The 25,306-nt window shown below is 35.8% G+C and overlaps 1 protein-coding gene and 1 long non-coding RNA gene across 4 annotated transcripts in view; one reads left to right on the top strand and one right to left on the bottom strand.

Annotated features, from left to right (window-relative positions):
• Gukh (NHS actin remodeling regulator GUK-holder) overlaps positions 1 to 23,716 on the top strand; it is a 259,977-nt gene extending 236,261 nt beyond the window's left edge. The window contains exons 4-13 of one of the 2 annotated variants that reach the window (XM_083107240.1): positions 3,250 to 3,500; positions 5,617 to 5,783; positions 6,399 to 6,599; positions 7,503 to 8,063; positions 8,256 to 8,703; positions 8,887 to 9,784; positions 9,952 to 10,098; positions 19,043 to 19,697; positions 19,959 to 20,484; positions 20,779 to 23,716. In XM_083107240.1, the coding sequence (XP_082963366.1) occupies positions 3,250 to 3,500; positions 5,617 to 5,783; positions 6,399 to 6,599; positions 7,503 to 8,063; positions 8,256 to 8,703; positions 8,887 to 9,784; positions 9,952 to 10,098; positions 19,043 to 19,697; positions 19,959 to 20,484; positions 20,779 to 21,627 (4,703 nt within the window). In that variant the 3' untranslated portion in view covers positions 21,628 to 23,716. Of the gene's footprint in view, positions 1 to 3,249; positions 3,501 to 5,616; positions 5,784 to 6,398; positions 6,600 to 7,502; positions 8,064 to 8,255; positions 8,704 to 8,886; positions 9,785 to 9,951; positions 10,249 to 19,042; positions 19,698 to 19,958; positions 20,485 to 20,778 lie in introns of both variants that reach the window. The other variant, XM_083107239.1, reaches the window with a different exon arrangement.
• LOC145976210 (uncharacterized) lies at positions 4,584 to 25,029 on the bottom strand. Of its 2 annotated transcripts, none has more exons than XR_014440217.1 (5): positions 24,810 to 25,029; positions 24,568 to 24,652; positions 24,267 to 24,319; positions 5,552 to 5,848; positions 4,584 to 5,017 (listed from the first exon to the last, which is right to left on the bottom strand). It is a non-coding gene; the product is annotated as an uncharacterized LOC145976210 (long non-coding RNA). The 2 variants fall into 2 exon arrangements; XR_014440215.1 differs by having other exon boundaries at positions 4,585 to 5,017; positions 5,567 to 5,848.
• Between the last annotated feature and the right edge of the window lie 277 nt (positions 25,030 to 25,306).

Here is a 25,306-nt window from a genome sequence, read left to right as displayed (position 1 = left end):
TTCTCCAAAATTTTATTTTACTTGTTTCGCGCCTGAATGAAAATATCACGTATATTCATGATACTAATATTCGATTGAAAGAAACGCGAGCCGATCAGAAAGTAAGATTTCGCAAACGGTTGAAATGAGAGAATGGCAAATTGTAAAGTACAAGTTTTTACAATCTCTTGCAAATTATTACAAGTTGCTATCGTCACGCAGTAAAATTTATTTCCTAGAAAATAAGAATCAATTATTTGATCTCTAGTTTCACCCCTCTATTATGCAATTGCTAAATCACTGATTCATTCTTGATAATCGGTTAACATGCAAAATTGACATATTTATCAATAATTTAAAAACGACAAACAAATCCCATATAGCATTCAAAAGACATTTAGAGGACATTCTAAAAATTTCCTTCATCCTAAAGATACATTTTTTAAATATCTCATGGATATGCATGCTGTGTAATAATTTTTTCGACAGAAAAAAAAGTAACTTTTGCAAGATAATAATTTTTTGAGAGAAACCCGAATGAGCTGGAACAGAAAGCTTTGGTTTCAGCCCTCGATTATTCGCGCTCGCGATGAGATTGCAGAACATCACGATGGAAGGTCGATCCTCCGCTCGTCCGCTCGGAAGGTTGTACCCGCCGTGTAGTTATGTGCATCGGCTTCCGAGGTTACAGACGGTTAGTAAGAAATACTCCACGGACGATTGTATCGAATCGGACTGTGCGGCTCGGCTCAAGTACAGGCGGGTCTTTCTCCCGCTCGCGGGCCGTACGTACTCGCATCACTCTGTTTATACACTGTGGCATAAATGCGCCCGGAGCAGTCGTGCGATATTACTACCTTGCTACGTAATGAACCGTTAGCTTAACTCTTAATGCCGAAGTATTCCAGAAGCCATTTGGAGCGTGCACGCCGAAGGATTGATAACGTAAAATATATATGTAAAATAAAAAATTAAAAAATTTAATTTAATAAAAAATAAAAGATAAAAAACTAAAAATTATAGATATATATAAATCAAAATTTTTCATAGCTAAAAAGATCCATCGTCAAATTTATTCATTCTCATATATATAAATCCAAATTTAAAAATTTCTAAAATTATTTCTAAATTTTAATTTTTAATTTTTAAATAATTTTTCTAAATTTACCTATCACAGTAAATTAATTTATAATAATTTTAATAAATTGGAGAATCGTGTTGTAATATTGTGCTTAATGTTTTTTATTTCTCTATTAATATGTATTAATAAAGAAAGATTAAAATTAAATTTGAAATCCGTAAGAGTTTATTCATTTTAGTTGGCTCTGTAATATTAAAAGCTTCACGAGATAGATCGCAATTCCGTGGAATAGATTTTCTATTCATAACATTGGAGCGCAAATCGAGCATGCGAATGGAGCATTATTAGATGCAGCGAATTCGCGGGAGAATCGGGACGGAATTCTAAAGGGGTGTACGAACCCTTCGCGTGTCGGACTGATGATGATTAACCCCTCGCGGTATTGTGCGAAACAAAACGCGAACAACGGGAGAAAACACAAGGAGCACACAATAATGGAAGCACTTTATAACACGACGAGAAAAATGTGCATTATGTATTGTCAAAACACCGCACGTATTGCCGGGTGAGAAGAACTGGCTAAAAAAAGTCAGCAATTAAGGATCCCCCTGTATAACGAAACTAATTGTCGGTATAAGCATAAAGGTATTTACGGGATTTCATTGTTCTACGTGATCGACAATCACGTCGACGATAAAAACGCAAGTCAGACGTTATGACTCATCCATCATCCAATTCATATATTTTAGGTGTGTGCATGTATGTATGTGTGTATGTGTGTGTATCATGTATTTGGACGATCTTGCATCGTCCTGCACAAGTAAAAAAAAATCTTCGATAAAAGTATCATATATTTCAAAATCTCGATATTATCTGAAATACAAAGTATTATAGAAAAAATTCTAATTAAAGAGAGTCAGGAAATTAATAATTATTTATATATATATTATTATCTAATAATTAATATGTATAATAATATTTTATTAAATAATTATATTATTATATTATTTAATTATTATATTATTATAATAATTAATAACAAATAAACATGACAAAATTTCGCGTTGTTAATTATTAAAAATGATTTTAAGCACTCTCGTTCCAAAGGGACTAACAAAACAAATTTTTCGAGATTTATTATCGATTATAACTTACTTATTTCTCAAATAATTTGTTTTTTATAATTTATATGTATCACGAGATCACTGTCCCTGGATGTGTAATTGAAAACATTAGGAAGGGCCTCATTGTCAGAAATTAAGTACCCGGCATCGTCACGGAAGAAACCGTTTCTGAAAACAACCGGAAACGTCGAATCAAGCGTGCCCCTCGAAGCGCGGGTGGCATGAGTTAACTTTTTTTTACTGAATCCATGCCTGCATGCGATGCGGTGCAAGAAACCGTGAATGGAACATGTTTACAGTTAAGATATGTCAGCGGCGTGATATCACCCGCCACACATGACCGGCAAAAAGTATATTACGGAGCTAAAATGCCGCATTATGGAATGGAACGCGAGAGAGAAAAAAAAGACCGCTCGTCTCGTGAACGCCTCTTAAATTTGATATGAGGCGCGCGAGACATTCTTTTCCTGCTCGTTACTGGATCTTTTTTTTTTATTTATCACAATAAATCTCTCTTCCTTCTCTTTTTTAGAAAATATTGTACATGCTTGCAAATATTTAATACACCTGAATATAAATCGTTGTCTTTAAAAAAATATAAGGAATATAAAATATAAAATTATTTTATTAATACACTTTTTATATTAATTATTTTCTTATTATATTTTATATTCAATATAAGAAATTTTGTTTTAATTTATATATAAGTATCTTATCAAAATTTTGACACATACAAACATGTATTCATGCAATATTTGAAAACGTAAAATTAAGGAGACATATTCCCAACTATAATTTTAATATTTATAATATCCCATATATTGTCCCATAAATTATAGCTATGCATTAAAAAATGATCTGAGAAATAAGGATAATTTATCAAACGTATGGAGAGACGAAATAGTCTAAAAAAAAAGAAGATTGATACTCTTATTACATACGATGTTTTGAGGATAAGATGAGATGGAAATTACATAAACACGTGACTAACGATCTATGAAATCGATATTCTAGTTCTTTGGCGACAGGGCGGTAGTTAAACTCCTCGTATTCTTTGTGTTACAGCGGAATCTGATATCTGCACTTTCGCGGCGAGGACGGAACATTTTCACGTCACGAATAAACCATCGACGGGACTGTTCACGTCGGACACGAGACCGAAAGCCCTGAGGGAGCTGTACGAGCTCGCTGCCATAGTCGCCGTCCGAAGTTTGGATTCCTTGAGGAGGGATGGCAGCTCGATGGATATGTTCCTCTGCACACCCGTCCTTGGTAAGAGGCGGCGAGATCAGAGCCTCGACATCGAAGCCAGAGTCGTAAGTACATTCCTATCTCTATCTTTCCATAAAAACGTGACACATTCCATCAGTTAATCATTTTGCTTAATTGCGACGAATTAACTTCAGCCAATAGATTAACATCATTTTTTCCTTTTAATTCTAGTGTCATTTAATATAAAAATTAATTGTTTTTATTATTTGGAAAATATAAAGATTCTAAATAGTTGGTCAATTATAATCATACGTGCAAATCTTAGGAATCTTTTATTTTCTCATCCTGATATATTTTAAATTAAATTATATAATTCTCTAGCCATGCATCAGCGAATGAAATTACATATGTATCTTTAAGATTTATAAAATATACAAATTTTATTGAGAATAAGGTATAATGTTACTAGAACCTTGTAACAATTTTGCCACATGTTGTTATCTAATCACTTGCCACTTGGTGTGCAGTGAAAATAAGTGGAAAAAGCGTACACAGGCAACGCATTCATATGTAATTTTCCTTTCTTAATGAATTATGTAACGATTCATCATCGCGATTACTGTTCCCGTTGACTCCGCGAAGTGAATATCGAGTTAAAAGGCATTTCGATTGGTATCGAGTGATTGAATGCAAAGAGATCAGTTGGATTTAATAATACCCCACTTAAGACATTAATTCTGAAATGCCAGGCAAGATCAAATCTGACCCCTTTGCCTACTTAATTTAACGTAATTAACTTTCACCGTATAATTGAAGAGTTTTTACGGTCGAACTGCATTTCTTTGAAACAATTTCAGTAATTTCCCCGAGAAATGCTTCCCCTTCCCTTCTTCATTTAAATCGTGTTGCGATTAATTTTTTTTTCCCTGAACTTGAATTGACATTAAACCGGTTCACGTCAAACGGAGATTGTCATTTACGATATAATTATGATGTGACAATAATGCTGTACTTAATAAGCAGAAAAGAATGTAAGATAAAATTTATTTCTTTAAAGATTCATTATCTCTTTAAAGATTCAAAATAAAAAGGATAACTTTCAAGAGGTAAATTGATTGCATAAATTCATTTAAATACAAATTTGTACATAAAATAAGTCTTTTCAATCTTTATTGAAACATTATCTTAAATAATGCAAATTGTATATTTAAGTAGCTTTTTTGATTAATTTATTAATTCACATTTTAATTAAAAAATACATTTGGCATCTTCGATTCGATTTCCTCTATTCTGCAACTTTCAGTTAAAATAAAATAAATAGCTTTTCTGTGTCGTTCTTTTCTTCCCTGTACCTCTCGGAGATACGCAAAATTAAGTCTCTCGCAATAGCGGTCGTTTTCACGGACCGGTCGCGAACAAGGGCCTCTGCGCATCGTGCGGAAAAGTTAGCAGACGGTTGGAACCCGATCCGTTCCGTATTCCGCGCGTGAAACTCTCCCGGCCGACGAGGTGACATCACGACAATGGTTAACACCCACGCGCGTAAAACATGTCGCTCGCTCTTCTTCCCCCGCCGCGGCGTCGAGTTTCCCGCGAGGTGAATCGCGGGAGGCGACCCCCTCTTTATATGGGAAGGAAGAAAGGAAAGAATCATTTGTCACGCACACTTACGGCGCCGGGTTATGTGACAACATCAAGCAAGCACGTAAAAATCGACAATTTTTTGTACATGGTAAACATACAAAAATAAAATATCATTTGTTATAACTATTATTTTTTTATTATTTTTTATCATTAAACTTATAATTATTATAACTATTTTTAAATGGACTCAGCTTTGAAGTAATAAATAAAATGAAAGTTGCATTTGTAGTAAAAGTTTTTCGTAGAAAATAAATAAATAAATAATTCGTGAGAAAAAAAATAATTGAACAAAGTATCTTCTTTGTTAGTTACTGATTTTTTATGAGAGATTATATCTTATAGATATACCGTTAAATATATATATTTTATGAATTATTTTATTTATATACATAAGTCTCTAACGAATTTATAAATATATTTTTTCTGCATTATTTTTTCTCAAAGAGATACATACGGTATATACGGATAATTATGACAGGGAATGGCGTAAGAAACCGTGCAAAAGACGTACCTGAGAGAAACATACCTGAGAGAGAGGGCGGTGACTTTATTGCGCGTGTTATTACGCTGTTGCAGCCGGCTGCTATCGAGGATCTGCGAAGATGGACATCCGCCGAGGCGCTCGGCGACGTTACCGTACCGCCGGATTGCTCGTCCAGGATCCTAGGCGACACGACCAGCGACGATGCCGTCGATCACAAGCTACCCAGCCCCGAGGAACAGGTTCAGGCTATCGCGCTCAAGTAAGCGGTTTATCTCAGTACATTGTTCGATCACCGATAGAAGAGAAATGTAGAAACTGCTCCTGCTGAAAATAGAGAAAATCAAAAATATGATCAATGATTAATAATTTAAAAGGATACTTATAAAAGTGCTAGCATTTACTTTATACATTGTTGTTACCTTTGCATTAAATTTTTATTGACTTTTTGATTATATAATTTGGAGAGAATTATACATGCATTACAAATTATTAAAATTTAATACAACATTATGTGGATGCTGTATAAAATAAAGAAATTATCACTGTCGAATTTTAAAATACCTCACATTGATTCAATTGTAAAGAAAAATGGATAGAAGTTGGAAGATTGCTAGAAAAGATTGCAGAATAAAAAATGACTCTTTTCTCGAATTATTTACAAAAAAATCGACAAAACTCGAGTCAAAATCTTATTATATAGAAAAAGAGAGAGTTTATATGTATACAAGTATATAATAGGTTTCCCAAGAGTCTATCTCGTTATTCTTTTATATAGCTTGATATGTTCTTTCCCCGACCCATTCGGTTTTCTACCAATGGCAGACTGTGATGAGCTTCCCTTATTGTGATCTCGAAATGTATTCTTTCATTGTAGATTCCCGGCGGAAATCGTAGCGGTGGATGTGAGCGGACGTGGTTTCGCAAGAATGTCGATGAGGAGGAAGTCCTTGCTGTCAGGGCCAGAGACTCAGGAAACGGCGGTGAAAAGAAGATCGCGGCCACGCAGACCAAGAGGCAAGAGACGAAACACGATTGCTGGTACTGATCAGAAAGAGATTCGACAAGCTATTGGAGGGTTAGTATTTATTATATTTGACCCTGCACGACTCTTAACTGAAACTTTTTTGAGTTTTTTTCTACATACGTTTAAAATCTCTAATTATCATTAAGTTACCTCTACTTGTGTATCCAGTAGGTTTCAATGCAATATAAATACGTTCTTCAAAAAAATGATCACCAATCACCTCCAATATATTTCATCACTACAAAAACTTTCTTAATTAAATTAAATTATAAAATATATTATATTATTATATATATTTCGCAGACATAATTATTTTTAGAATGTTCGACACACATCTTCGCTTAATAAAGATAATTTTTTACCATCGTCAAAAAAAAAATATTGAAAAGAAACGCTATTATTGAAGAGATTAATAGACTGTCCGCCGGATGTTTCATCCTTTCAACTTTTACGACGTAATAAATATAATATACTCGTATAAGAGAGAGGAGTATATATTTTGCTCGGATCCGTCTTATCGCGTAGCAATTTTGTTACTCGTAGAGATGTGTGGACGCGGTCCCGAGGATCTATACCTCGAAAAGAGTCGGCGATTTGTCACGCTCGATAAAGCACACTCATAATTTCGCAGTCGTCCAAGCACGAAGAATCTCCCGTAACTCTACCTTTGTACTTCTATTACCGCGATAATACTCGCGGATCATCTCCATATCGTTGTCGCATGATATCGCGTACGCAATCTCCCGAGACCTCCCACGAGTCCTAGTAACTAGGCTCGCATGTCAAATGGAAACACCACGCGGATGATAAATCTGTCGTAAAACTGCACATCACGCGATTTGGCCAATTAATCATGACACATCCTCTCTCGTTCCTCAAAACGCCATGCGAATCGCGCTCGCTACCAGCACTCTACATCATGTTCGCATCGTTGAGATTATTTATCGATGGCAGGGAGACGATTGGCGACGAGCCCGAGGAGACGGTGCCAAGCGCCACGCCGAGAGCCCATCGCTCGGCAAGTACCGACATCCTGGGCTCCACGAAGAAAGATTCGCCTACGGAAAAGAAGTCGCACTTTAACACGCTGAAAGCTTGGGGCATGTCCAGATTGAAACTGATCAGTCCCAAGTCGAATCAGCCACAGCAAGAAACGACGACGATCAGCGCGGAGAGATGCGAGCAAGCTCAAGGTCAAACAAGATCGCCGGAGGAGATCAACATCTACGAGACGGTAACCACGAGACGCAGGAGAGATAAATCGCACGAGAGGAAGCCCAGTTCGTCCAGCTCGAGTGGCAAGAGCACGGCGAGCATACCGGTGTCGGTACCGAGCACGGACAACAAACAGCCGAGCGTGAAATTACGCGAGAGCGCCGCTCAGAGACGAGAGAGACGGAAGGGCAGCAACCGCGACGACGCGCCGCACTCGAGCTCCGGAAACTGGAGCGCCTCGTCCGAGAGCGGAAGGGCCAGCATAGGTAGCGAGACTACAACCACTACGCATCAGCCCAGGTAATGGAAGGATCTAAGCGAAAGTTACGTCTTGACGATTGTCGAGATTAAGCTCTGTTTGAATTTAGATAGAATGAGATTCTTATAATTATACGAGACTCGATTAAATTTCAATTATGTTCCTTTTGATATCGATTACTTTGAAATTTATTGGATGAACATCTCTATTTAATCTCGAATATATTATTTCAGATCCACGACGACAGCTTCGATTGGCACGTCCTCCACTTCCTTAAGTCACATGAGGCGACTCAAGGGAAGAGACACTTCGGCCTCATCTTCGGTAACTTCCGAAGGTACCTTAACCCCGGATATCATACAGGATATCACGGTGGTGCCCTTCTCCGACGACGGCGAGACGTCGTCGGTATATTCCTGCGACACGGAGGGATATTATACTTCGTTCCACATGGATTCAGGTCTCAAAACGCTTAGGGAAGAGGAACCGGTGCCGCAGAGTCCTTTAATCAAGTCTAATGACATCAGTTCAGACCCTACTTCGCCAGTTGTTGAGAACGAATACGAACTTTTTGGCAGAGGATCAACTTCTACAACGACTAGTTCAGCCGGAACGGTTTGCACCGCACTTATGGCGCCACCACCTCCGGAGCGTAAATCCAGTCTCACAGTTGTCGCTATGGTAAATTTAAATTTCAATATCTTAGCTTATATCTCTGGTAAAAAAAAATAAACTGAGCGAAATCAAATCAAACATCTTTGCAACCGATAAGAAAAATTAATTAAAATGAGATAGATTTAAATAACTAAATATTAAATAGCAAAATAATATAAATTATATAAATTATATTAATTTTATTAATAGGTTCACGGTCAAAATCAAAACGGCGGCGAATCGCCCGATAGCGGTCACAATACGTCTTCGTCTCCCGTCGAATCCGCCTCGAGTCCTGCCTGCACCGGTCGATCATGCTCCGAGTTCGAGTACTCAGAGTCCAGCGATCTGGAGGGTTGCGAGCGAATCGAAAGGATTCGCTCGAAGACGGCGATCACGACCAGTCGAATTCCCTCAATGTGCGTAATCACACCACCAGTGTCCGACGACGAGCATGCGAGAGAGACAGACCAGTGCGAGAAGAAGACGAACGAATCGACGAGGAGAGGTGGCCTTCAAAGCGGCGGATCGGTGCTGATGTCTGCCACCGTCGGCACCTCCAAGATGGAGGTGATCAATGGTCAGGACAAGAATCTGTACGCAACCGTACAGGTATTGCCAGCAATCGCCAACAATGACAGACCGATGGCGACGACGAGCCAGTCGTCATCGTCGTCTTCGAAGATCAGTCCGCTGAGCGGCGTCCTGGGCAAACTTCGCGGCGTACTTCCGGGCAAGAAGCACGCCACGAAGAATGGCGCCGTGCAGGAGCTGTCAAACGCAGACTCCGGCGACTATGTGACCATAGCCGACGTGAGGAACAACAACGACAAGCGCCCCGCGGGTCTGCCCTCGTCTTCGTCATCGTTATCGTCATCGTCGTCATCAGGCATGACTACCGTTCGACCTACCGTTACCTATGCCAATTCCGATATCTTCAAAAAAGACGCTGAGTACGTGAGTCTGAGCGAATTGCCGAAGAAACCGGATTCATCATTGGAAAGGAAAAGACAGGGCGCCCGAGTTACTTTAGACTCCGAAGGCAAGGTCGTCTATTCATCCGATAGTTTAAAAAGAAGAAAGGGAGCACATACGACGTTTAATCCAGGTATTAGATTTTAAGCATTCAACGTTGTTTCAATTAGTTGTTTCAATTAATACGACTTATCACGATAAAAATCTTTCTTTGATCAAAGATTGTAGCTTGAGTTGACATATTTTTCAAAATATTAATAGTATTTCTTTACGTTTTTACACTTTAATGTCACTTTTCAGGTCCTTTTGTGAGAGAAGGAGTATCACCGAGCCCATCACCGTTGCTTCATCGCGCGATGCCGAACGTCCGCGCCATCACGAAGACCGGCGACGCCGTGGACGGTTCGAATGTTCGGACATCCACGCCGCCGACGTCGCCTCAGCTGGGTAAGCTGATCATTCGAGCAGCGCGGAGTCCGGATCGCGCGGCCAGTCCGGATTACGTGCGCACACCGGCAACCGTGGTCGGTCCCACGAACCCGAGCAGTCCCCACAGACAGTTCCGCGGGGCTTACGTCAACGTGCAAGGCGACGAAGGTAAGACGTCCAGCACTGACGAGCACCGCGATTGCACTGGCCGCACCGATAGATTAGAAGCACCACGCACTGCGATCATTCCTGCATTGCGCACTAACGACGAGTGCACTAGGCGACCGCCTGGCAGTCCGACCCTCGCTCTTGCGCCGAGCAACAAACTCCTGGAAGCGGATGAATCTGTAGACGAAGTTAGGATCTGTCACAATTTGCAAGTAGATAGGCAAACGAAGCGCAAATCCGATCACGGCGAGAACTATCCGCCGGCACAGAATGGCGATGCTCATGAAACGAGTGTTTGCACGATCGCTCCGTCCAAGGTCAATCACTCTGTCTTTAATTCTGCGAATTCGCGATTGGACTTTGAGAAATCGGGTTCAAAGAAAGTAACTGGCAACACGCCCAAGTTCAGTAGGAAATTATTGGTCTCGAATCTTGATACTCCGAGCTTCTGTAGAAAGAGGTCGGATTATGATAGTCAAAATATAGTTGAAGAGAATGCAATAAATGATATCGAGACTAGCGATAAAAACACGACGACCGATTCCGCGGAATTAGATAATCCGAGTGCGAAAAAGAAGTCCGATTCGACGCGATCAGGCGATAGGATGGATCGTAAGGTGAAGCGTAGCGAAAGCTACCGGATGGCGAATAGTCCAATCATGTTCATCAAAAAGTTCTCTGCGAACAGTCAAGCGGAAAAGTCGTCCAAGATCTGCAGGACGCCCTCCGAAGAGCTCCAGGAAGAGCTGCTGAGAGAGAGGATCAACTATCCCGAAACGGTCTCTAGTCCGGAGCCACAGGTCAACAGCAACATGACCTTCGATGCAAAGCTAACGACTACTTCTAAACCTATTCAATCGATACCGACTAGTCCTAGACCGAGAGCTTCAGACTTAGAACCGGCTAGAGTGCTCAAGTACTCTGGTAATGATACGGAAATCTGGTAGAAAGCGTCACGATAACGCGTTATCGATTCGGCAATGCTATTTTTGCAATACCGATATGAAGTTAGAATAATGAAATTAACTTTCCCATTTTTTTCTCATCAAAGTTAACGAACTCAAAGATTTCATATTGCAAAACTTAAGCTCAGATAAGTTTTGAAATGGTTAAAGTGTCTTAATGCTCTATTAATGATGTAGAAATCTAATGAAGAACATTGTGATAGTATGTAAAGCGCCAGTTTTGTAATGCGAATAATACGAAACGGACATATGAGATGATAAGCGTGATTGCTGCGAATTCTAACATAAGTCGAGTCACGTTTAGAGAAACAAATGGAGCGAACAGCGGGTTTAATCGGAAATAATCATTAGATGCTCTTGGAGAGAATGATAACATCATATAGCTTTATTATAACTTGACGTCATTTAGTACACATGTACTAGAATACTTTCTGGAATTCATTTTTCGATCAGAATAAGAGTTAGCAATTAATTAGTTGAATTAATTAAATATATATTAAATACTATCTTAAAAAATTAATTTAAATTTCTTTTTTATATATTTATCTTCGATGAAAATGAAAGTCTATGCATAAAATATAGTAAGATATAAATTGTTCTTATAATAAACGACCCAATATTTGGAAATTTAATATGTTTATTTCCAGAAAATTTTTTAGATATTTTAAATATCTTAATTTAACTTTCTTTTATATTTGTGAATATATCTCGACGTTTTCAAATAGAGAATATAACTTTGGGAAAAAAATGTAATCGTTAAAATGGACTATGGCTCGTTGGGATTATATAATGTTACACAAGTTTTTGTGACACAGCAAGTATCTCTTTCGAAAATCAGCGTTTTTATTATCAGAGGTCCATGTTGATGCGATAATAATTTCTACGAGTCGACTTATTGATATTCCATGGTTAAATAACACAACAGTTAGATCATCGCATAAAATAGATCGGAGGATGAGAAAGAAGGTCTATCAAGGTCTAATCAGATATAATTGGAGCGAAAAGTCGCGGGGGAGATATCGACATGTGGCGCATTATGCAGAAGACGCAATCGGGCAGATCAGGGCTCAGTATGTCAAATATCAGACGAGGGGCAGGGACCCACAAGACCGAACCGTTTGACGACGATCGCGATAGCAAGATTGGCCATTTCTTTTCGCACGTAAACAAAATATGGACAGGGAAATGCGCATTACCGGTCACGTTTTCCCTTATCTCTAATACTCCGACGTCCAGTCTTTCCGACCGCGAGTTAATGAGACAATCCCCAGGGTGCATTTAATATATTGTGACGAGATAAATGTCGAGTTCTTTGCCGTCAATCTTTGCGTGGAATATTTTAGAGTTTAATAGTTTCATCGAACTCTTACCAAAGAATATACTTGACAAGATCGAACAATATTCTGATGATCAATTTTTGCAATGTTTTGCTAAAATTCAAATGCTTACTAAAAATTCATGTCTCAACTTTCAATTTTTCATCAACTAAAACTACTTTCAGTAACTATTTTTTGTATACAAATATGAAGAAGTTATGAAATTTTATTAGTATGAAATATTTATAAAATATTTTATTTAATTTTTCTTTTTGGATTGATCACGCTAAATAGATTATTTTGTTTAAAGTAATGCAATAATATATTATTTATTTAAATCAGGCTATCGCGGATTAAAATTAATGTGTATGTTGCACTAGAAATCCGACTAATTAAACTTTTCTTTACATTAATTTCATTCAAATTAAATCATGAAAAATTTGAAATTTTTGTTTTGACGACACAGGAGGGAGAGTAAAAAATTATCGTAAGGGGGGTGGCGAGTGGGAAATCTTTAGCGAGCCGCTGGAAAACTTCCAGGAAGCTTGCGGAATAAAGACTTTACTTTGTTAGCCCTTATCAGCATCAATAACTGCTGGCTCAATAAGCAACGCGAGTTGCATCAGACGTGATATTTATCCCGACATGATAATAGCCGGGGTGCCGATAAACAAAAATCCCCACTACGAGGATTGAAATACTTTCGTGCGCATTCCAGCGCCTTCAGTGCGCTCCGATCCAGTCGATCGAGTCGAGAAACAGTTCGCCCTTTGCGATCTCCTCTTCTTAGATCTATTCGGAAATTGACTTCAAGTTCTGTCGAACCGGCAAAACGCGGTGCCATAAAAAATTGACTTTAACAAATAGTCACCATCGCATTTAATTACGATACCATCACGTCTTATAATATCATCTTTATGTTTTTATCACATCTTTTCGATCATATCTCTCTCTTAAAAATAATTGAGATCCGCGAATCGGGAGAAATCCTTCCTAAAAAGATCAGAAGATCATCCTCTGCCGCGTGTCAGCCACGATCGGATGACTCGCCGCGGAACGAAGTCGAGTTTTTAGCGCAGCGCGATGATAAGACGTTATCGGTGTAAAAAGCGGGGAGGAAACCTTGTCGCTAGACAGACAGTCGCCAGCGTTGATAGACGGAGCAGCGCGGTTGTAAATCGATTCTCGATTCCCAACTCGTTCAGTCGCAACGATACTTCAACATGCTGGCGAGACATCTTCTCTTCATCGCGACCAGGTGGCCTCGTAAGTGTCATGAGAGAACGTGTGTGTATGTGTGTTAACAAGTGGAAATGCTGCATATCATGATAAGAAATTAATTCGATCATCAAATTTATTGTTGCTCCGCAATTTACGATATTTTTGTACCTACTACAAATTGCAAAGTAAACTTTAAATTATTTATACGATTCTTTTATCAGTTATGGCTTGTATATTTTGAATACCTGTTTTCAAATTTGAATATGGCTAAAAGTACAATTTACTATCTTATAGATTGCATTTTAATAAGTGGATTTGAATAGTGTTGAAAAATATACATACATTTGAATTATTAATAGACTTAATTATTAATAATATTTAGGAATTTATTTCTGAATTATAGACTTTAAATATATTATATTTATTACATTTTTGAAACTTCATTTATTAATAGAAATAATAAACCATAATTGTGCCATGAAGAAAAATTGAATCTATCAATATATATAAAACATTGTATTCAAATCATCTTAGCATGATTTTCATCTTATATTCTTATCATTCTTATCGTTGCTTATATCAACTCAATCATATCTTTTGACAAGTTCCAATTTGATAGCTCGTCATTTCTCTTGACGTCAACTTCAATTAATTGTTCTTGATTGAAGGGAAGAAAATCGTTATCATATATACTGTGTATTTGTGTGTATATATGTTTTGCTTTATTTGTTTATTTTGCGTCGAGCTTTAAAGAGAGAATAATATTATAGTTTATATCAGCGATATACTTGTGTGCGAAAAAAAGTTTATTTATATCCTTTACGTAAGTTGGCCGTTTTATCTTATCATCTGACTTCAAGAGGTATATTTATTGATATTACTCTGATTTTACATCATATGATAGATTAAATCTGATATCTGACTGAAAAATTTTCCATATTAGCAGCATATTTTTTATACGAGAAATTAAAATTTTTTTTTTATTTTGATAATATTATAAAAATTAATTTTTAGATTGTTTTTCTTCATGCATACATTGACAAATAGAGTTTGTTGTATTACCTTATTACTCTTATTTTACATTTTTACATGTGTAAAAAAATAAGAATATATTCTTCGTTGCAACGAAAATTATAACATTTATTTTCTCTTTCTTTGCGCTATTGATATATAATCTATGACCTTTATCCAGCATTTCGCGAAATTAAATGCATTTCACGAAATTAAATGGATGATTAAGGCGCTACTTTGTCTGTCAAGTCCGTGATTTTATCAGTGGCATCGTCGAGAGCATTAAATGTTTGGGATCGCACGAGTGACCGCGTGTCGTTATCGGTATTACAAAAGCGCACGATTATAAAAATGTGTTATGAAAAATAGAGGGAGAGATAGAGGAAGAAAGATGAAGAAATAGTGGAAAGTGCCGTTGTGATCGAATGACATGCAGAAATAAATGAGAGAAGGAGAGCGAAAGGTCGATTCTCCCCACATTTTCGCCTCCCTTATCCTATCGTGACAGCTCCAGATTGACGTATAAACGTATACCAACGCTACTTATCTTGAAAGCAAATTTTTACCAGCGCATGTAACGTGCATCGTCCCGATCTCCCGCAAAGTGTGTATACATAATAAAGTTAACGTCACAATTAACAACACGAGAAAATATGTGGAGTGAAATAAACAGTACCACAAAATAATTATGATACCGGATTATCTGTACAGTTGCAGGGGGAGACCTTGGAGGGAGCGATACCGTTACGTAAAATCGCGGTCGAAATTAACAGTAGTTAATTGCAGATAATAATTCATCGAGTTTTTCAAAATAATGATATTAAAAGAGATGTGAGGCTGCAGACAGAGTACACAAATAAATTTGATTCCAGATAATCTTTATCTTTGCGCGATTATTTTCAGATGTTGAGTAGAAGGTGCAAGTTTGCGAGTAAGAGAAAAATATCAAGTCCGTCCAATTTATAAATGTACGATAGAGAAATCACGCCGATAAATATAAATCGTTGCGAAATCGGCTGTACGCGATACCGTCTGTAATTGCGGTTCTCTTCGAAGAACAAACGTATTGTATAATAAGACACATGCAAAGTATTAATTTTGGATATAATTTATGTTAGTTATTTACGCTCTAATCTATTCTTTTTGTATAATCGTACGTATGGCCAGTGACAAAAGGACATAAATAATTTATGTTAATTGATTTTTTGGGTTTTCTACAGAACAAGCGCTAAGTCATTTTAAAAATGCATAGCATATTTTTAGACAATTTAAAAAAAAACATGATCAATCTGCGTCATATATTTATAATAATTACATTTGTTAATAGCATACATATATATCCATGAAGAATTATACCAAATTATGTTTGCTACCTGTATTTTATTGTTATTGTTACAATACATTTTATACGTGTAAGAGAGAATACTTTGTCGCATCGCTAGATATGATCACGATTTCGATAAATTGGCGAGTTATTTTATTGTGATTAATAATTTCGTAATTACTTCTTGCGATGCAGTACAAATATCATAAATCCGTAAAAAAACAGAAGAGGATTAGTCAGAGCCTAAATAAAATCATTATCTATTTACGATAAATGTGTAATGTGTTGCATCTCACACTTTATCTGTGAGCGATGAGTCAAGGGTAATGAAAATATTGGTTCCAATAATTTATAAACGAAGATGATTTCTTTCTCATCGATCATCGTAAGAGAAAAAAAACATAAAAAATTTCAATGCGCACGCATTTAAAAGTAATTGCGTCATCGCGATCTCCTCGATATTTCATTCGCGATTGATCGATAAACACATTATACGAAGTTGAATTATTGATGTACCTATACGATGCCATTATTGTATCTAAGTTACCTCATCTTAATATTTCGTGTCGATCACTTTATCGATCATTTTCGTCCATTACTTTCGTCCATTACGTTAATCGGAAATTTTCGTAAAATCCAAAAATTCGTTTATTAAAAAATTATGTCTTTAGATATACATATATTACATTTGCCATATTGTTATAAGTTATAGTTATTATGTTTTGTTTCGACTCGAATTGTGTAAATAATGAGTTATGATGATTTAATGATTAGACATGATGAAACATTATACGACTGCGCCTCGCGATTGGGAAACTGTTAAGATCCTTGTGTTTGCTCATCGACTGATTATCAAATGTTCTGCAATTAAATAGCCATTGCTTCCCTAATAATCGACGAAGTAATGGTTAGGTAGTGATGAGTTCCGGCATGCTTGTGAAGCTCTCGTAAATATATGTCCTAACTTGCCGTGTCGCATGTTTGCTCGAGATGCGTGCTCGCCCTCTCATTGTAAGTAGCGCGTCTATCACTGACTAACAAGGACTAACTATAGATACACACATAGAATTTCGTAATTGCAACCATGGATCAGAGTGACACCGTGATATTAAAAAAAAAAACGTTATATAAAATATATAAAAAAACATTATATATAAAAAAAACATTCCCTTTTTTTATATAAATATATATTATTATAAAAATGTTTTAAAATTAATATTATTCGATATTTTTTTGCTAAAATTATTAATATAAAAAAAAAGAATAAAGTTAATAAAAAAATATGATATCAATATAATAAAGAACATTACGTTTGGGATGACTAATCTTCCTTCGCAAATAATGTTCTTGTAATATAGGGAGGTATAAACCGCCTGTAATCTATAGTTATCGTGTCACAATCCCGTTAAACTTTGTTAGCGTAATAGTATACATTTCGCAACTTCTATATATAGTAACACGCTAATAACACATCGAGTGTCTAAGATACACCACGTACGCGTTAATTAAAATCATGGGGAACCGGAATTCCAGTCGCTTCCCTCACGGTGTTACTCTGAGCGACGTGTGTTGTTAATTAATCAGCTTGCAACTAATACCGTGGAAATATACTTACAAATGGGCGAGGGGAGCATGCACTATCAGCGTGTATTGTACATGTATATATGTGTTGTAGCTTTAAGATCTATCCGCCGTTCGTATGCACATTTATTATAAATATATATATATATATATATATATATATATATATATATGTATATGTAATTTTTTTTCTTTTATACACCCGGTGCATCTTGCGGCGGTACATCTTATGCCTGTACATAAAACTATCACCGTCGTCGATACGATGTCATTAACGAATCACGAGGAATGTATGTTGAATAGACGTCATTCTTTTTGGAAAGCATTTGCATTTTGTCATTTTTTTTCTCTCTCTTTCTTTCTCTCTTTCTATCATCTGTATATCATCAATGTACATCATTCGTACCTCTCTAAGAGTGTAAATATTGCACCAAGTCCCACAGTCTATTTTTGTTTATTATTTTTCTTTTCATGTATCTTCATATATGTGGCCATATAGTTTTAGAAAAAATGCACCCCGTGCGTGTGGCACTCCCCCCCACTAGTAATTCTCACATATCATACTTCCATGCTCCATGTACCTGGTGAGTACGTTTTTTTTTCTTAACTTTATAGATATTGCGCGCAAGTTTGATGTCGATCTCGATCGTAAACAAGAAAAAATTTTTTTTATATATATAATAACACATTTAATAATTTACAAACTTTATATACAATAACATAATTTTATAAATTTTTAGAATTTAGTTTAGTCCACTTAAAGTGTGTATGAGTCATTTAGATTACTTATGCAAAAGTCGATATCAAACTGGTGTGCTATATCATTTGCTCATTTGCACTTTTGTCTACCGCATGCTTGTGTTTGTGACGCTTTTGCAATGTGTTTGCTTTGCTTGGAGATTAATTGCTCACAATTTCGATAACGTGTAATTTTGGCTTACATTCAAGTTATAATTAACATTAAATTGAAATATTTATAAAGCTGATAAAAATGAAGGATTAATGATTGCATTAAAATTTATTTTTATGTATCATTACATCTAATATGTAAAAATTACAATTTTTTATATCCATTTACGCAACTCTCTTAATCGCAATATTACAAACAAGAATTGTAATGCAATAAAAGAAAAAAATCGTATATAATAAAATGTACTAATTAAAACATACATAAGCATGATTATAAAATTTAACAAGTTTCCGAAAGTATTTTATTCTCTCTTGCACTACTTAAGAAGAATTTTAAGAAACAATAATATCGAGATCTCTCCTATATCAATTATCTATCGAAAAATAAATATTCATAAATAATAAAAGAGAACGCTTGTATCCTACAATTCGCGAGGAATATAATTATTTTCTCTTAATTGTTGCAGAAAACACTTTGCTGGCGATACCTTCGGAATCGGTACCGCCGCAAACTATCGTTCAACCACCGCCTTACATCGCTCCGCCGAAACCCGATGATCGGCAAAAATTGCAAAAGAGATATCAAGATATCTTAAAGGACTCGCAGCTGCCGAATCTACGAACGTGTTCCGAAAATGAGAAACAACCGATCGCGGATCAGAAACAATCCTATACACAAGAGATATACGAACCCCGTCAAAATGATCAGCGCGACAATCGTGGGAACTTTTTCGATCAGCAGCGAATGTCGAAGAACTACGAGTACCAACAACAAGTCCGCAACTACCAGACAGTGCATATGCATAACGCGAGGAACCAACAGCTCTACGCGCCGGTCAGAGATATCGATCAACAGCAGTTTTACACTCTGCCGACGAGGAGGCCTCAGCGAGAAATCGAACCACCTCGAAGTGTCACGCCGGATATCACCAGAGGTCTGGGACACGGTTCTCTCAGCAGCATGCACATGCTGGCGAAACAAGGTCAACAAAGGGTCACGACTGCGGAGAATGAGCAGAGTCAACGCAGCGTGGACGTAGGCAATAGAAACTTGGAGCAAGCGGAAACGAGAGACAGAGTCATGCAGAATCAATCGCAATCAATTGTGGATGTCAGAAATAGGTGAGATCCGGAGGAACAAGAAGAATCGAATTTTTCTTTTAATTTAGTTGCATTCTTAAATCAAACACAAGTTTGAATCTAATTAAATGAGTTAATAATACTACTGCAACAATAAGATATAGATGTCAATTGATATTAACGAAGAGTACACATATATTGTATAAAAGATTATGGGAAAATAGATTACATTTTAATCATTAAACCTATCGATCGCAAAAAGTAATCGACCTTGCTTTAAATGTTTCATTATTTTATACGCAGGTTCGCAACGCCTTTAAATTTAGCTGCATTTGGCTATCGATTCTTCGCATCTTCGCCCGCTAATGATCCTCGTACGAAGTCTTCTAACGCGGACATTCTACGGAATAATCCAATTTCGCCAATCGGCCACGGCTGTTACAATAACGGCTTCAAGTCGTCCACTCCCACCGACCATCACGGGCGATCGGCGCCAACCGTGGCGGAACGTCTAGCTTTAACTGCCACCGCTGGCAATAATTGCCCGTCGCCGATACCGATGAGTGGTTCCTCGGGTAGGAGCACTCCCGTCCAGACCTCTTCCGGCAGGACAACACCGACTAATTTGATCCTGTCGCCTACGAAGAGCACTATGTCCAACGAAGAGTTATTCGCCGCGATTCACAAGTCGAAAAAGCGACTCAACATCAGACTCAACGAGAACGATAACGAAAGTCTGTCGCTTTGTGGATCGATGAACTCCCTAGTGCAAGCACCAGCTGGTACCAGGCACAGCTGGAGCCCAGAATCTCATCAGAAAACTACAGAGGTAATTGCACCGATACCAAGGAACATTAACTCGAAGATAAACGATCCTCAATTTCTAGTTTGAGAAGAAATTGGCTAATTTAGCAAATGTTTTCAAAGAATAAATGTTTCCAAACGTCTTAATGATGTATTAATGATGTATTATACGTCATTAAAACGTTATTAAGATGTCTCTAGACGTCATTATGTTTGCTGGATTCTTTCTCTCGAATAACGAAGTATCTTTGACTTTCTAAAAATCTTATGATTCCACTCGTCATATAACTCATTAATTTCGTCTGATGTTCGATTCCAGGTACCGGTTACTGTACAATCGCCTACGTCACGGATGGATTTCAAACGTTTGCTTCTTCAACAAAGCGTAAAGACGAGTCCCATGCGATTATCGGCGGCGGAGCAATTGAAATTGTCGCGTCAACAATTGTCATGTCAACAACAACAACAACAGCCATCCCCAAATACTCATCAGAGTCCTCTGGCCAAGGTTTTGAGTCCACGCTCGGTTTGGAGGTTTCAAACACCGAGAAGCGATGTCCTCTCGTCCACCATAATCGAGGACACCGCAGCGGAAGAGAAAGCTATGAAACCATCACCGGAAAACACATCTCCTATCTCAAGACTGAGCCGTAGAAGACAGTTAGATCTCAGCAGCGACCTAGCGACTCATCTCCGTATCGATCACGAGGACAAAATCGCAAATTTCAACGATAGGCTAACGACAAGTAAAACGTCTAACGAAGTCAATCTTGATCCAACAATCAAACTGCTGAATCAAAATAACAAAACTCAAGAACTAATCACAAATATGTCTGATGAACCTGCACGAACCGCGTCTCCCGCGAAAACTACAATAACCGGTCAAGATCCTTCATCTCGAAACAATATCAATACGGCGATACAATACTCGAAAAGTTCGCTCGAGCCCAAAAGTCAGGATCCCATGAGCGCTCTCGAGTCGCGAAGGATCAGTAATCAATTGGCGAAAGCACAGTTCCTAGCTAGTACACCTATTAACACCAATCCGTCGCAGAATCTTTATTTTAGCAAGAGATTCAGAGCGCGATCAGAATCTCCGCAACACGCTGTGACGCAAAACGTTGCAACACGTAGCCCGAGTGCTCCTACTCTCGAAACCGCTTTATGATCCGAAAATACGTTGATAATGAAGACAGAGATTTTGCATAAGAATATATAGCTCTTCATTATTAATATATATAATCTGTATATTGGCTCTTCTTAATATTTTAATAAGTCAAATTTTAGTAAATTGAATATTGCTATAATTGTATATAAAATACTTATATACACATAAAATATTATTAATTAAAATATTATTAATTAAAAATTTAAATTTTGCTATAATATGACAATTATCTTATTCAACACATTAATGAAAAATTAATATTAAGGACAAATATTTTCAGTATCTAAATCTATTTAAGAAAGTAGTAAATTTAAAATCGAATTTTAAATCGAAATTTTAAATCGAATTTTCCTAATTATAACAACTCGCATTTACTAAGAGACAATAATAATAATTTATAATCATTATATATATGGTAATAAAGCGGGAATTAGTATTACCCAATATTGCAAGAAACCTCATATAAAAATAGAACATTTAAAACGGGAAAATATCATAATTCTGCGAATCAAATATAAAATATGTCTTACTATATATGTAATGTTACATTGCATATTGTAAAAGACATTTCTAAATTTCATATACATAATTCAATCAAATCATAAGCAATATTCTTACCGCAAATATAATCTAGTGCCTATTTGATATAATCGTTTTATAAAAAATATACATATATATTTACACTGTATAAAATGATACTCTAAATCTATTCTCGAATTGAAATGATACCGGAGATGTTTTAATACATCGGCATATTTATCTTCGGTATCTCCAATATTTTCTCATTCTTTATACTAAGTAAGCTTTCTTCGACTTTCTAATGAAGAAAGTAGTTTGATCTTTGCACGATCTCAACGATCAGAAACTTTTTAAGTGTAGAGAGAATTAAATGAATATACATAATCTCATCTCAATATATATTCTTAAATACAAGAAACAAATATATTGTATACTCTGCGCTAGTGATGCACAAGGTCTCGCGGAATTTTATCTGCGATACAAAGAAACGTGACAAACTTTTTTTGCAACTCTATATAAGAAACTTATATATATAAAACCTATCGTTACCTTTATTCTATCAAATTAAAATATTATATACAGTATTTTAACTATGTTTTTGGGCTAATTAATATTATTATATTAATATATAATATATTTAATTTTAATAATATAATAATTATATTAATATATAATATTAATTTATTTACGCGGGAATTAAGACAAATGTTAATGGCCAGGAGCCGTGGAAATTTAACTCAGTGAACATTATAATCTGTTTACTATAAGAATATGAGTATGGAAGTGTGGAATGATTATATGTATTAAAATTTTGACAAAATTTGCTCGAAATAATTGTACTGCCAATATATTTTTAAACTATTAGATAAGTAAAAAAAATCAAATCACTCTGTCCCAGTCATGAATAATTTTTTTACTAATTTTATTTTACAATTTTTTTTATTTTGCTAGAAGCAATAGAAATGAACTAAATATTGCAAAAATATGCGATTTATATTACAATTCATTTGATCATGCTCACAATTGTGGACCGACAGTCTTTTAACTTAATTATTATGTACACTATGCTAAATGATTGTATTTAAAGTATTAATTTATTTGCCGACTTTAAAGATGATAGCCTAACTCCCGCCCAATGATTCGACGATATTTATACATAACGAGCAATGTAATCGGGTTTTAAGTCTCGATCGCTTACTAGTCTAGTCGGGGTAGAATTTAGTATATATATATCTCGCGTTTTCGGGAGGAAAAGTGCCGTTAATCGCGTGAGACGAACATATATTATAATGCATCAAGATAATTAAACGTGTGATGAATATATATATATATATATATATATATATATATATATATACATGTACACGAGAAAAATTAATAATGTAACAACAGTTGCCTTAATTAAATTATTTCAAGTTATGTCGAGCAAGAGTATCAACGACGCATTTATCGATGATTTGCGAACGCGCAAAACACAGAAATAACTTTGCAAATGTAACTTGCTAGGTTTTAAGCTAGAAAAGTGTTTTTGTACTTTGCTCAGAATAAATGAAAATATTTCGTGAACACATTTCGAATTTATTCTTTTTCCTAATTATATGTTTTTCGTGTATATTTTATTATTTAATTGATTATATATATTATTGTTATTAATTATTTATATTATCCAAAATGTGGATGCAAAAGAAAGCGTCTGGCAAGTTTTTTTACTTATAAGCAAATTTTTAATTATTACTTTGAACAATATATATATATATATATATATATATTAATGTATCAGAGAAAAAAAATTACTTTTGAATTTTACAAATATTTAGCAATGTTAATAGGATATTCAAAAATGCAGGATAGATAGCATATTTTCATATAAGTATATATAGTTTTCATATAAGTCAAATTTGTTTTCATCGAATAGATTCCAACATAGAAATATAGATAAAAAAATATAGATAGAAATTTTTATAGCATAATAAAATCAATGTTACTAAATAAGCATTTGATTACGATACATTTTACTTCTTGGAGAGAGAAATATGTACTCTCTGATCATATAAATCTCGTAAATTTGGATAATATATAAGAATATTAAGTATAATTAAATAATATTCAGTAATACTCACCCTGTCTCTATCCCGAATGTTGCATCATCGATATTCAAAGGAAGCTGCTTTTTCTGAAACACATTTCACATTGATATTATATTCAAAATCAAGTACAAAATTTTTAATCGAAATCAATCAGAAGATATAATTCGCTTACGTTTGCATGATAAATATGTGTGATGTGTGATCCGCAAAAATATCTTAAATTATCGAACTGAACAAACGAAACAAACAAGCGATCCTGATCGGATCAGGCTGATCCTTCGTCCAACATTAGTAACCGCGTAAAATGCGCGAGCATGCGCAATAATTAATATACCTTACGGATAAGTCGCCCACAGCTGTGACGCAAGCGTAGCCTGTGATTGGTCAATTTTAAAACTCTGAATTTCGCAAACTATTACCTGAAATGCAGACCTTTATTATTTAATTGTTCGACAATTTAAGTATTTAATTACGCTAAGATATTTACATTCCGAAGAGAAATATTTTTCCGGAATATGAATTTCACACAGATTTAACTATTATTTTTGAATAAGTATAATAAATATATTCACTCACTGAGCCCTGCGTGTGGCGGCCGTTTAGAGGTTGCTTTCTTCGGAACACATTTTATCACATCGATATATAAGTATTTTATAGTCAATATCGATCAAGGAATATTATAAGTTTAATCAGAAAATTATTCACTTGCTTACGTTACTGCACGATAAACTTGATCCGTAAAAATATCGTAAATTATCGCTGAACTAATGCTAAACAAGCGAGCGACCTTCGTCTAACACTAATAACCGCGTGAAGTGCGCGGAATTAATTCCCTCTATACACAACTCACGGACAGGCCTATGATTGGTCAGTTTAAAACTCTCCATTTCAAAAATTACTACTTGAGATAAGAGACTATTAAGACTTTTATTTAAATTTTAGGAAATTTCTTTTTTTGTATAAAGAAATACTCATGAGATAAACAAAAAAATTAATAATGAAATGTTATGGAAAGAGAAATATATATACACATATCATTAACATTCATTCTTAAATTTTCAATATCTTACTCT

Source organism: Camponotus vicinus, unplaced genomic scaffold (genome assembly GCF_025532165.1).
Source record: "Camponotus vicinus isolate PSW18456_S1 unplaced genomic scaffold, iyCamVici1.0 SCAF_8, whole genome shotgun sequence".
Taxonomy (NCBI): domain Eukaryota; kingdom Metazoa; phylum Arthropoda; class Insecta; order Hymenoptera; family Formicidae; genus Camponotus; species Camponotus vicinus.
Note: the sequence above shows the minus strand (reverse complement) of the source record. Positions and strands in the feature narration are given on the sequence as shown.